At 43.6% G+C, this 13,536-nt stretch overlaps 1 protein-coding gene across 2 annotated transcripts in view; it reads left to right on the forward strand.

Annotated features, from left to right (window-relative positions):
• Window positions 1–13,536, forward strand: part of sh3bp4a (SH3-domain binding protein 4a) — an 80,281-nt gene that overhangs the window by 21,884 nt on the left and 44,861 nt on the right. For both annotated transcript variants that reach the window (XM_085985651.1, XM_085985652.1), the window contains exon 2: window positions 11,257–11,490. In XM_085985651.1, the coding sequence (XP_085841777.1) occupies window positions 11,343–11,490 (148 nt within the window). In that variant the 5' untranslated portion in view covers window positions 11,257–11,342. The remainder of the gene's footprint in view (window positions 1–11,256; window positions 11,491–13,536) is intronic.

Consider the following 13,536-nt stretch of genomic DNA (forward strand, 5'->3'; position numbering starts at 1 on the left):
ACCAGGAATATTGAGCTGCCATACCTGCCCCTCTTTCACCCACGTCTCTAATAGCTATTAATATCATAGCCCCAAGTATCTACCTGTGCCCTCAGCTCATCTGCCTTCGCTATACTCCTTGCATTGAAGTATATACCATTTAGTACAGGCAAACCTCCTTGTTGACTACTATCTAGCCCTTGATTCCTCTTTCCTTCCAATTTACTTTCTATGTTTTTTGTTTTCCAATTCCAGTTTTTCTTCCCTCCCTATTGATTCTATTCTTAGTAGTGAAAGACCTTGCCAGTTACAATTTTAAGAGGATTTGAGAGTGCAAAGTTACATCAAACCGGAGTGACTAATAAATAAAGCCTAACCTGTACTTTGATGACCGAGGGTCTTGCATGACATGGGTTCAGGATAGTTTGAATCCCATTTCAGAGAGCACAATTTGGCAGTAAATTGAATGTCATCCAGAGGCCGTCACAAGAACTGGCGTAGCGAGTGGTTGATTTGGCACTTGAGGATGCCCTTCTTGAAGTTTTGGGTCGAGTAGGAGCTTTACTCTGCCTCCACTGCCTGATGTTGGCGTTCTGGCAAAATGGAAAAAAAAGTTTCACTCCCCAGCACTGGCATCCCTCACCTTGAAACATGTTTTTTCCTCTGCTGAAGGTCAGACTACATAATGAACATTTTGATCTGTGTTGGGCTGCAGTAGGTGACTGTGTGCTGAATAAAGCTCAATTGTACTTTGAAATCGGCTGCAATAGTCACCATTGTCTATGGTGTAATTGAACTTTTCCTTTTTAAAAAAAAAGGGAAGGCTCTAAACGCACTCCCATTTAAACAAATTGGGTTCTAATCCAGTACTGTACTTGTAAATGTCATTGTTTGCCTCTACCTGCATTCATAAACAATGGAATCACCTGTTTTACATTAAGTGCTGGTGGAAACCTGGATTCAGTAATTGAAACTGCATTGAAGGATTGAGTAAAACTGATCTGCCAGCCAGCAGCTCCATCGCAGTTACTCTCATGTCTATGATGCGAGTATGAGGAAGCTGAAATGTTTTTTCTTGTACTCTATTATGTGCATCAGGTTGGCTAGTGATGCAAGGTCATGCACGGGCAGGTGAAGGTTCTGCCACTCCCTTCAGTTATCAGTGCAAACAGGTAATAATATTTTGACTTTGTAAACAGATTTTATTTTATTTTGTGGCCATTTATTAATTAGTGTGATCTAAGTAATTACAGTGGCCAATTATGGGTGACCTGAATTTTCTTCTTCCATTCCTCATTCTATACTAGGATGTAACCTAGTTTGACGGTTTGAGGAAATTATATGCTAGCTTGTAAATATAAGTGATTTCATGATGCTGCAGATTGTCAGTGCTGTACATGATCTCCTACTCATCATATCACTCCAGTAACCCCACCATAGCTCCAATTAATTTTTCTCCCCATTAAAGGTTCTTTACTCCTTGCATCATATATTTCATGCCCAAAAGTCTCTAGTCTCTGTGCTTTGTTCACCCCTCTTGCCCCTGTTTTAAAATCCTCATTCTCTACTGGTTCATGGAAGATTTTATGTTTGGCGATATGTAAATGAGTTTGAACGGAAACTTAAAAACACTTCTCAAAACTAGCAGAATTTGCGCCCGAGTCGCCAATTGCACCCAAAGCAGAAACTCCAGGCTATAAAGTCAAAATTCAAACTTAAAAAAAAGGCATCAGTATTTGCCGGGGAGACTAACAAGGTGGGCATGACACTAGAGGAGATCAGAAAAGATATCAAGATATTTAAGATAGAAAGTGGGGAGATAATTGATAAACTAATCAAACTTAGAGAGGATAAAACCCCTGGTCCAAAAGGATTGCATCCACGCATATTAAAAGAAGCAGGGAAGAGATAGCAGAGACACTGTTACATATTCATAAAAATTCATTAGAAAAAGGAATAGTGCCAGAGAACTGGTGGACAGCTAATGTTATTCCTATATTTAAAAAGGGAGATCGAACAATTCCAGGGAACTATAGACCAGTTAACATCGGTAATGGAATCCTTACTGAAGTGTTGTCTAACCAAGGTTTAATACAAGTTTAGCACAACTTCTCTATTTCTCGATTAATGGGAACAGTAGCAGAGTGGTTATGTTACTGGACTAGTAATCCAGAGGCCTGGACTAATGATCCAAAGACGTGAGATCAGATCCCACCACGGCAGCTGGGGAATTTAAATTGAATTAAATAAATCTGGAATAAAAAGCTAGTATCAGTAATGGTGACCGTGAAACTATCTGATTGTTGTAAAAACGAATGTCATTTTAGGGAAGGAAATCTGCTGTCCTTACCTGACTCCAGACCCACAGCAATGTGGCTTACTCTTAACTGCCCTCTGAAATGGCCTAGCAAGCCACTCAATTGTACACAACTGCTGCAAAAAACAAGAATAAGACCGGACGAACCACTCGGCATTGACCTAGGACATGACAACTGCAAACCCAGCCCAGTTGACCCTGCAAAGTCCTCCTCAATAACATCTGGGGAATTGTGCCAAAATTGGGAGAACTGTCCCACAGACTAGTCAAGCAACAGCCTGACTTATACTCACTGAATCATACCTTTCAGCCAATGTCCCAGATTTCTCCATCACCATCCCTGGGTATGTCCTGTCCCACCGGCAGGACAGACCCACCAGAGGTGGTGGCAGTCGGGAGGGAGTGGCCCTGGGAGTCCTCAACATTAACTCCGGACTCATGACTTCAGGTCAAACATGGGCAAGGAAACCTCCTGCTGATTACCACCTACTGCCCTCCCTCAGCTGATGAATCAGTACTCCGCCATGTTGAACACCACTTGGAAGAAGCACTGAGGGTAGCAAGGGCACAGAATGCACTCTGGGTGGGGGACTGCAATGTCCATCACCAAAAGTGGCTCGGTAGCACCACTGCTGGCCGAATCCTGAAGGACGTAGCTGCCAGACTGGGTCTGCAGCATGTGGTGAGAGAACCAACAAGAGGGAAAAACCTACTTGACCTTGTCCGCACCAATCTACCTCTCGCAGATGCATCTGTCCATGATAGCATTGGTAGCAGTGACCACCGCGCAGTCCTTGTGGAGACGAAATGTCGTTTTCACACTGAGGACACCCTCCATCGTGTTGTGTGGCACTAGCATCGTGCTAAATGGGATAGATTGAGAACAGATTTAGCAGCTCAAAACTGGGCATCCATGATGCGCTGTGGGCCATCAGCAGCAGCAGAATTGTATTCCACCACAATCTGTAACCTCATGGCCTGGCATATCCCTTACTCTACCATTACCATCAAGCCAGGGGAACAACCCTGGTTCAATGAGGAGTGCAGAAGAGCATGCCAGGAGCAGCACCAGGCATACCTAAAAATGAGGTGCCAACCTGGGGAAGCAGCAACACAGGACTACATGCATGCTAAACAGTGGAAGCAGCATGCTACAGACAGAGCTAAGCAATCCCACAATCAATGGATTAGATCAAAGCTCTGCAGTCCTGCCACATTCAACAGTGAATGGTGGTGGACAATTAAACAACTAACGGGAGGAGGAGGCTCCATGAACATCCCCACCCTCCATGATGGCGGAGCCCAGCTCGCAAGTACAAAAGTCAAGACTGAAGCGTTTGCAACCAAATTCAGCCAGAAGTGCCGAGTGAATGATCCATATCAGCCTCCACCTGAGTTCCCCACCATCACAGAAGCCAGTCTTCAGCCAATTCGATTCACTCCACGTGATACCAAGAAACGGCTGAGTGCACTGGATACAGCAAAGGCTATGGGCCCCGACAACATCCAGGCTGTCGTGCTGAAGACTTGTGCTCCAGAACTAGCCGCACCTCTAGCCAAGCTGTTCCAGTGCAGCTACAACATCTATCCGACAATGTGGAAAACTGCCCAGGTATGTCCTGTCCACAAAAAACAATACAAATCCAATTTGGTCAATTACCGCCCCAAATGTCTACTTTCAATTATCAGCAATTATGATGGAAGGTGTCGTCGACAGTGCTATCAAGCGGCACTTGCTCACCAATAACATGCTCACCGATGCTCAGTTTGGGTTCTGGCAGAACCACTCTGCTCTAGACCTCATTACAGCTTTGGTCCAAACATGGACAAAAGAGCTGAATTCCAGAGGTGAGGTGAGAGTGACTGCCCTTGACATCAATGCAGTATTTGACAGAGTATGGCATCAAGGAGTACTAGTAAAATTGAAGTCAATGGGAATCGGGGGGGAAAACTCTCCACTGGCTGGAGTCATACCTAGCACAAAGGAAGATAGTTGTGGTTGTTGGAGGTCAATCATCTCAGCCCCAGAACATCACTGCAGGAGTTCCTCAGGGCAGTGTCTTGGGCCCAACTATCTTCATCTGCTTCATCAATGACCTTCCCTCCATTATAAGGTCAGACGTGGGGATGTTCGCTGATGATTGCACAGTGTTCAGTGCCATTCGCAACTCCCCAGATAATGAAGCAGTCCATGCCCGAATGCAGCAAGACCTGGATGACATTCAGGCTTGGGCTGATAAGTGATAAATAACATTTGCGCCGCACAAGTGCCAGGCAATGACTATCTCCAACAAGCGAGAGTCTAATCAATGCTCCTTGACATTCAAAGGCATTACCATCACTGAATCCCCTGCTATCAACATCCTGGGGGGTCCCTATTGGCCAGAAACTTAACTGGACCCGCCACACACACACTGTGGCTACAAGAGCAGGCCAGAGGCTGGGTATTCTGTGGTGAGTGTCTCACTTCCTGACTCCCCAAAGCCTTTCCACCATCTACAAGGTACAAGTCAGGTGTGTGATGGAATACTCTCCACTTGCATGGATGAGTGCAGCTCCAACAACACTCAAGAAGCTCGACACCATCCAGAACAAAACAGCCCGCTTGATTGGCACCCCATCCACCATCTTAAACATTCACTCCTTGCACCACTGGCACACTGTGGCTGCAATGTGTACCATCTACAAGATATACTGCAGCAACTCGCCAACGCTGCTTCAGCAGCAGCTCCCAAACCAGCGATCTCTACCACCTAGAAGGACGGGCAGCAGGCGCATGGGAATACCACCACCTCCAAGTTCCCCTCCAAGTCTCACACCATCCTGACTTGGAAGTATATCGCAGTTCCTTCATCGTCGCTGGGTCAAAATCCTGGAACTCCCTCCCTAACAGCACTGTGGGAGTACCTTCACCACACGGACTGCAGCGGTTCAAGAAGGCGGCTCACCACCACCTTCTTGAGGGCAATAAATGCTGGCCTTGTCAGCGACGCCCACATCCCAGGAATGAGTTTAAAAAAAATTATATTCTTCTAGAAATAAACCCTAGTGCTTAGTTTGCTTTTGTTATGGCCGTATTAACCTGCGTCACAACTTTGCAATTTTATATATTTGTACTCCCAGATCCCTTTGCTCCTCTACCCCATTTAGATTCTTCTTTTGCAAGTACTATGTGACCTCCTTATTTTTCTTACTAAAATGTATTACCTCACGCTTACCTATGTTGTAATTCATTTGCCAATTATATGCCCATTCTGCAAGTTTATTAATGTCTAGTAATTTGTTGCAGTCCTCCTCACTGTTGATTATCCCTTCCAATTTGGTGTCACCTGCAAATTTAGAAATTTGGGAAATAATATTTCATAAAGGAAGATCATGCTTGACCAACCTTATTGAATTCTTTGAAGTAACAGGGTAGACAAGGGTAATGTAGTAGATGTAATATGTTTGGATTTTTAAAATGCCTTCGATAAGTAGACTAAGGTCAGAGCATGGGGAGTCGGGACAAGTAGCAGAATGGATAGAAAGAGAGAACTTGCATTTATATAGTGCCTTTCACAACCTTAGGACATCCCAAAGTACTTTACAGCCAATGAAGTACTTTTGAAGCATAGTCAGAACAGAAAACAGAGAGTAGGGGTTAAAGGTAGTTACTCGGTGCCAAAAGGTGGGATAAAGTGTTCCACAAGGATCGATACTGGGACCACTGTTGTTCATAATGTACATAAACGTTTTGGACTCTGAAATCAGAAGTACATTTCCAAAATTTGCAAATGATGCCAAATTGGGAGGTATAGTTAATACCGAGGAAGACCGCGACAAAGCACAAGATGACATTAATACGATGGCAGAATGGGTGTGTAATTGGCAAATACATTTCAATATAGAATAGTAATTCTACGTAACCTCCTCCAGCCCTACAGTATGGAGTGGCCTTCAGCAATGACCTATGCAGTACATTCCCTGCGTGACCATGAACTATGCCTCTTTATCTTTGGATCAATGCACGAGCATCTGTCAAAGGTGTTACATACTGTGCCAAATACAATTGTCAGTTTCTGACTCCCGATCATTACATAAATAGCTTATTGCCTAAATAAAGTACTGTGGTGTGCCAAGTTTGCCAGGGGCACTTGAAGTGCGCCCTAAGGAATGACTGCACCTTAATTTCCCCTATTATTCATGAGATAGAAGAGCACAACAAGTCTTAAGAAATCCATCCACACCCAGTTGGGTAGTTCTAAGTACACAGCAGCACTGATTGGTGCTAAGAAAACATTGCAAGGACTGGACAACTTTAGTCAATGCTGTAACTCATTTGTCAACCTAGATTTTGTGCTCAAGTCCCTAGAGTGGGACTTGAACCCACAACCTCCTGACTCAGAGGTGAGAGTGCTACCACTGAGCCAAAGACAGATTATAGCCAATTACAGCAGCAGACCAAAACCTCAGTCGGCAGAGTTCCATTGTCCTGCTTTAGCATATTCTCCTTTGTGTGCAGGTGACTGGAACAGGACTCCCCAAAAAGGCAGGTAATGTCGAATCACCCTAGTGGACCAAAGCTTCAAAAGCGTTTGACCTGAGCTGGGCAAAATCTCAATGTACTGAATCAGGGGTTCCTGAAACCTTCTACTGGATCTCTCATAGATTACAGCAGCCCATCTTTATGGGATTCCTTATAGCCCAATCGCTATGGACCTCAATTACTGAAGTCGGAGTCAATATAAAAAGCTATTGGCATTTAACCCTAAATTTGAGTGACTCTGGTGGTCCCCTGAGATTCGGCGCAAACCTTGTATAATGCACCAGTTGACGGTTGTCCTTGGGGGTTCATCTCCTGCCGGGGAATGGACCCAAAGATTAAATCTAAGTGATGCGTTGGCCACTGAATGTCCCCACCCGAATCCAAGCAGGTTAGGATGACGTTTCAGAGGTCCTATGGGCAGGATTTATTTAGCAATTGGCCAGACAGTTGCAAGGAAATACTAAAGTAGATGAGAGCATTTTCTAAAGCTCTACAGTATCTCATGGAAGACCAAGTGCAAATAGCTGGATTTGGCAGTGAGATTTATGGCTTTCGGTGCCTTGTTCTGCAGTAAGTGCTCTTTTGGGAGCTTCAGCAAATTATTGGAAGTAAGGTATTTTTTGGGTGACTGCTGCTGGAATATTTTGTAAAGAAAACAGTGGAAGATGTATAAGAGTATAAGAACATAAGAAGTAGGAGCAGGAGTAGGCCATACGGCCCCTCGGGCCTGCTCCGCCATTCAATAGGATCATGGCTGATCCGAACCTAGACTCACGTCCACTTCCCTGCCCGCTCCCCATAACCCTTAATTCCCTTATCAGCTAGGAAACTGTCTATCTCCATTTTAAATTTATTTAATGTCGCAGCTTCCACAGCTCTCTGAGGTAGCAAATTCCATAGATTTACTACCCTCTGAGTGAAGAAGTTTCTCCTCATCTCAGTTTTGAAACGGCAGCCCCTTATTCTAAGATTATGCCCCCTAGTTCTAGTCTCACCCATCAGTGGAAACATCCTCCCCGCATCAACCCAATCGAGCCCCCTCACAATCTTATGTTTTGATAAGATCGCCTCTCATTCTTCTGAATTCCAATGAGTAGAGGCCCAACCTACTCAACCTTTCCTCCTAAGTCAACCCCCTCATCTCTGGAATCAACCAAGTGAACCTTCTCTGAACTGCCTCGAGAGCAAGTATATCTTTTCTTAAATACGGAAACCAAAACTGTACGCAGTATTCCAGGTGTGGCCTCACCAGTACCCTGTATAACTGAAGCAAGACTTCCCTGCTTTTATACTCCATCCCCCTTGCAATAAAAGCCAAGATTCCATTGGCCTCCCTGATCACCTGCTGCACCTGCATACTAACCTTCTGTGTTTCATGCACCAGGACCCCCAGATCCCTTTGTACTGTAGCACTTTGCAGTTTCTTTCCATTTAGATAATAACTCGCTGTTTGATTTTTTTCTGCCAAAGTGCATAACCTCACACTTTCCAACATTATATTCCATCTGCCAAATTTCTGCCCACTCACTTAGCCTGTCTATGTCCTTTTGCAGGTTATTTATGTCCTCCTCACTCACTGCTTTCCCTCCCATCTTTGTATCGTCGGCAAACTTGGATATGTTGCACTTGGTCCCCACCTCGAAATCGTTAATATAGATTGTAAAGAGTTGGGGTCCCAGTACTGACCCCTGCGGAACACCACGAGTTACTGATTGCCAACCCGAGACTGAACCATTTATCCCAACTCTGTTTTCTGTTAGATAGCCAATCTTCCACCCATGCCAGTATATTACCCCCAATCCTGTGATTTTTTTTATCTTGTGCAGTAATCTTTTGTGTGGCACCTTGTCAAATGCCTTTTGGAAGTCCAAATACACCACATCCACTGGTTCCCCTTTATCCAACCTGTTACGTCCTCAAAGAATTCGAGCAAATTTGTCAAACCTGACTTCCCCTTCATAAATCCATGCTGACTCTGTCCGATTAAATTATGCTTATCCAGATGTCCTGTTACTGCTTCCTTATGTTATGAGAGGGATGCAAATGAAAACAGGATCCATTCACTCAAACAACAGATTACAGCAAAACCTAGCTCATCCACAGCTTTTCACAGTACTGCCGAGTTGCCAGGCCTTATGTCCTACATCATCTTGCTTTTGTTTGATCCCGTGAAACGTCGTTCTTTACGCTGTCTGCTACAGAAGTGCCAGCTGTTGACATCCATAACTAAAGGCTTCTGCTGGAGATGCTGCTGTGGATCCAGGCTTCCTCAGGCCTCTGGATATTGCACTCCCACCTGGGGCCTAGGAGTCTGCAGTTCACAGTCACATGGGAATGCATCATTACAAAACTGTGGATGAGGGTTTCAGCAACAGATGAGCTGAGGCAGGGGCGGAAACAAGCGATGTTACAGAGGTGGAACTAGGCGGTCTTGCTGATGAAAAGGATATGTGGTCGCAAGCTCGGCTCAGGGTCAGTTATGACACCAAGGTTGCGAACGGTCTGGCTCAGCCTCAGACGGTGGCTAGGGAGTGGAGTTTGTAGCGGGGACTGAAGACGATGGTTTTTGGTCATTCCAATATTTAATTGGGGGCTATATTCCGGCTGGAACAAAAACAGAAAATGCTGGAAACATTCGGTGTGGAGAGAACTAACAAATTAAAATTCAGCTGTGGGCCCTTTGTGAAAAATGGCTGTTTCAGTTTTTCAGTGCCACTTTTGAATCATTAAGGGATCACTTGGCAAGCTGTTTGGAAATTGCACTCGGTTGGGCTCTCACTGGTTCCCAGTTCTGTTTTAGTCCTTCACAGCTTCATGTACCCATTATTGAAATTCATTTGGATTTTTCTTGTGTGAAAACTCCTGATAGTGTTAGTTTAGAGGACTGCACTTTTTTTTATCACGCTTTAACTGCCTTTGAGTTGTGTAATACGGCTTGAATGTTTAATTGTGACTGGTGCTGTAAAATAAGAGTAGTTTCACTATCTGAAATTCCTCGACCTATTTTCAGCATAAATGTTATGCTTTACTTAGTTTGGAACTATTGAATGCCATTTTATCATGTCTGTTATTAGAGGTTACAGCCTTTTAAGAGTTTGAAAGCAAATAAAAGAGCATACATTGTGGATGTGTAGGCACTTCACGGATTACTGTGCATTAATCAGCTCAGAGTCTTTATTACTATTGGTGGTGATTTGGCTGAGCCATCAAATACTTGTTTATCACAGAATCTTACTGCACAGAAGAGTAAGGGGGGTTGTGTTCCCTTCTGATGACAACATTGAGCAATCCCATTTCCTGCTCAAATGTCTCGTTTCAACCTTCTGACCATTAATTTATGTGTTCTCTATTCTACCAGTTGGTGAGAATTCTACAGACCAGAAACACACTCCACTGCAATTAAAATGTTATTCCCTTCTCCTTCCCCATGGCTTACTCAGTAGATACATTATGTGGTGTGGTACTGAGCCATACAGACTAGCATTGCCCCAGATTCCACCTCTGCTGGGTTGACTGATCTCAGTAGGGATGGCAATGAGAACATTACAGTTGGCCTCAAATGGTTAAGATTTGGGAGGGCAAAAAACAACTAGTAGCTAGTGGTAGATTACATTTTTGCCTCAGAGAACATATATTTCTGCTGTGGCTCAGTGGGTTGCATTCTCGCCTCTAAGTTAGAAGGTTGGGGGGACTTGAGTGCAAAATCTAGGCTGACACTCCAGTGCAGCACTGAGGGAGAACAGCACTATTGGAGGTGCTGTCTTTCGGATGAGATGTTAAACCCAGGCCCCATCTGCCCCCTTGGGTGGATGTAAAAGATCCCACAGCAATATTTGGAGAAGAGCAGGGAAGTTTCTCCCCAGTGCCCTGGCCAATAGTTCTCCCTCAGCCAACATCACTAAAACAGATTCTCTGGTCATTATCACATTGCTGTTTGTGGGACCTTGCTGTGTGCAAATTGGCTGCTGTGTTTCCTATATTACCAATAGTGACTACATTTCAAAGTACTTCATTGGCTGTAAAGTGCTTTGGGACATCCTGAGGTCGTGAAAGGCGCTATATAAATGCAAGTCTTTCTTTATATTTCTAAAATTTAACACATTTAATGTAGCATTATTGACTTAGAGGAAACCTTGTTCTACACTAAGACCGTAAGAACTTTATTCTATCTATATTAGTTGTAATTTGTGGATCTTTCTTCACCTATGCTTACCAAAGTCATGACATTTTCTGTTGTATCCTAAGCTATTATTTTGACTAAAGGCTTCTGTTGCTTGGTAGCATCAGGAAAGGCATGCTTGTTTACAAATGTAAGTAACTATGTTCAGACTATGTGTTGCACGAAAGAATTTGTATTTGGCTGTAATTTTTGGTACATTTTTAAGAGACTGTATCTCCTAAACTGATGCAATGTTATATGATTTATTTCCTGTAGATGGTCTGCATAACAAATGGCACTATAATAGGTAAAGAGCTCGTTGCCAGCCTATAAAAGCTGCTGCCAATGAACAACTCTTGTGTATGACATCAAGTCTCATAACCGAGGGAACTATGGCAGCCCAGAGAATTCGCTCCACCAACACAAGTGGACTTCCGCGGTGTAAATCAGAAGGGACGTTAATCGACTTGAGCAATGGTTTCTCTGAACTCAGTATCAATGATGTCAAAGGTGGGTGTGAGTCAAATGTTGTGTTAACCATTGCAGAATGATTGTGCCACTGTTGGATACTCTAGTTATTCTCAGGTTTGTGAGGGACACCTCATTTATTAAATTATAGTCCTTTTATTCTAAGAAATAGATGGGTTTGTTTTAATCCTTGTTTTTTCTGCAGTATTGACAGCTGTCAGTCTCTGTGGATTAAACCTGATGTCCTAAGGAAGTTCAACTTGAGGGTTTAATTTGAAAAGGCTTTTTCATAGCTTTAATCATTGAGAGCAAGTTATCACTAAGCAACAAGAGGTGAAATATTATGGCCTCCTTTGCTTAGTAACCATATGAACCATTCTCTTGATTAGCACCAGCCTAGCTGGTCAGATTTTCACTTCGTCCCAACAAGTTTGCTTTTCATCAAGTGAGGGTAGTTGAGTAAGTTATCTTGGTCTCCAACTTCATCACACCCTGCAGAAGAGGCTACTGTGAAGCTGAACTGTAGGTTCTTCCAGTTGCTCAGTGGGTAATTCTTGTGTAATTATTCTTAAACAACTGCTGTTCATACCAACAAAGTCCCAGATTCAACCTGCTGACTTAGCTGATTTCAATTGCAATAGCAGTAGCAAAAAGGTCCAACACAATTGGTCTTAGTGCCCTCAAGTTAAGGAGGGAAAAGCACAGCCAAGTGTTTCAGCGGGTGTGCACGCAGTGTTGTAATACCTCCTACTCGAATACCCTGTCGGCATTTGCGGTCCAGAATCTCTCCTTGCTGCTTGGATCAGGTCCTGCAGGGTGGCCAATGGCTGTAGAATTGTGCCTCAGTATTTTCTGGAGAGGAGAGAAAATTGGAGGGCGGAGAAGATTAGTTAAAATATTGGGGAGCAAATCCATTAATGTGGATGGAGTATTGAGCTTCTTAAAATATACATAGAGAGAACTGAAATAGTTGATAAGTTTCTTCACTGTTGAACAGTTTTTTTTTAAATATACAATGATCACCGTCGGGTATTGAAAGAAGACATTCAGCTGAATGTTTAACCAGCGTAGTTGTTTAACCGGTTTAGCTATAATGTTTTTGTCAACCAGTCTGTTAATCTAGGCTGTTTTGAATGTTGCAGTGCCCCAGACTTGCATGTTATAGCCTGTTCTGCCTTGCTACAGCCTGCCAAAAAAGATCAAAATGCAGAAATCAGGAAAGCTCCCATTAAGTAAATGGAAAGAATGAATTCCCTGCAGGTTTGTTTACGTGCAAGAAATGCAGTAATCACTCCAAAATAGCTTTTTGCAAGAGTGCTGTTTGAAAGGCAATCAAGCCTGGATTCTTAATTTGTGTCCTGGAGGTCCATTAGTTTAACAATTTTTATACAGAAATATGTGGGTCAGAGTTCAATTACAGACGTCTGAAGTGTGTCTCGTTGGTTTTGGGCCAGCATGTTGCTCATGCACTCACGATGCCAGCCTAAAGCCAGCTCCGGATCCTATCTCCTTTATCTTTAACAATCGATTGTAACTTTAATACAATAGACACTCTTCTATCTGAGTGGGATAGAATGGGCTGTTCAGGTCATGGTGTGTACAATCCTTGCTTTAACAGTGCAGTGGGACAAAAAAATAAATATTTACAGGGACAAATATCTGAAAACGCCAAGTATTTTGTCGCACTTCCCTTTTGTTAATTTTATTGCCTTTCAGTGATGATTCTTGCTAATCAGGTTCGGTTTCTTTGTTTATTTTTCACTCCCAGGTTGGTTGTGTTTTTGTTTTGAGTGGGAATTGGTTCCTCGCTCCCCTTTTAGCTGCAGGTGAAGATGGGGCCCTGATGTTTTTTCTGGCCTCTTCCTCCCCAGTTGATGACGTGTTTCCAAATCATACAGCTCTGAAATTACTCCTAACTATGTCTGAAGTTGCGGCCCCCATTGATCTGAATGGCGGGCAGCGCTCTGCTGCAGGTGGCTCCTTTGTGTTGGTGGTGTCATAATGGGTCATCAAACCATAACCTTTTCCAGAACATAGGAACAAGAGGAGGCCATTCAGTGCCTCGAGCCTGTTCTGCTGTTCAATTAA

Source organism: Somniosus microcephalus, chromosome 4, assembly GCF_052327205.1.
Source record: "Somniosus microcephalus isolate GS21.2 chromosome 4, FLI_Smic_1.0, whole genome shotgun sequence".
In the NCBI taxonomy this organism is placed as follows: domain Eukaryota; kingdom Metazoa; phylum Chordata; class Chondrichthyes; order Squaliformes; family Somniosidae; genus Somniosus; species Somniosus microcephalus.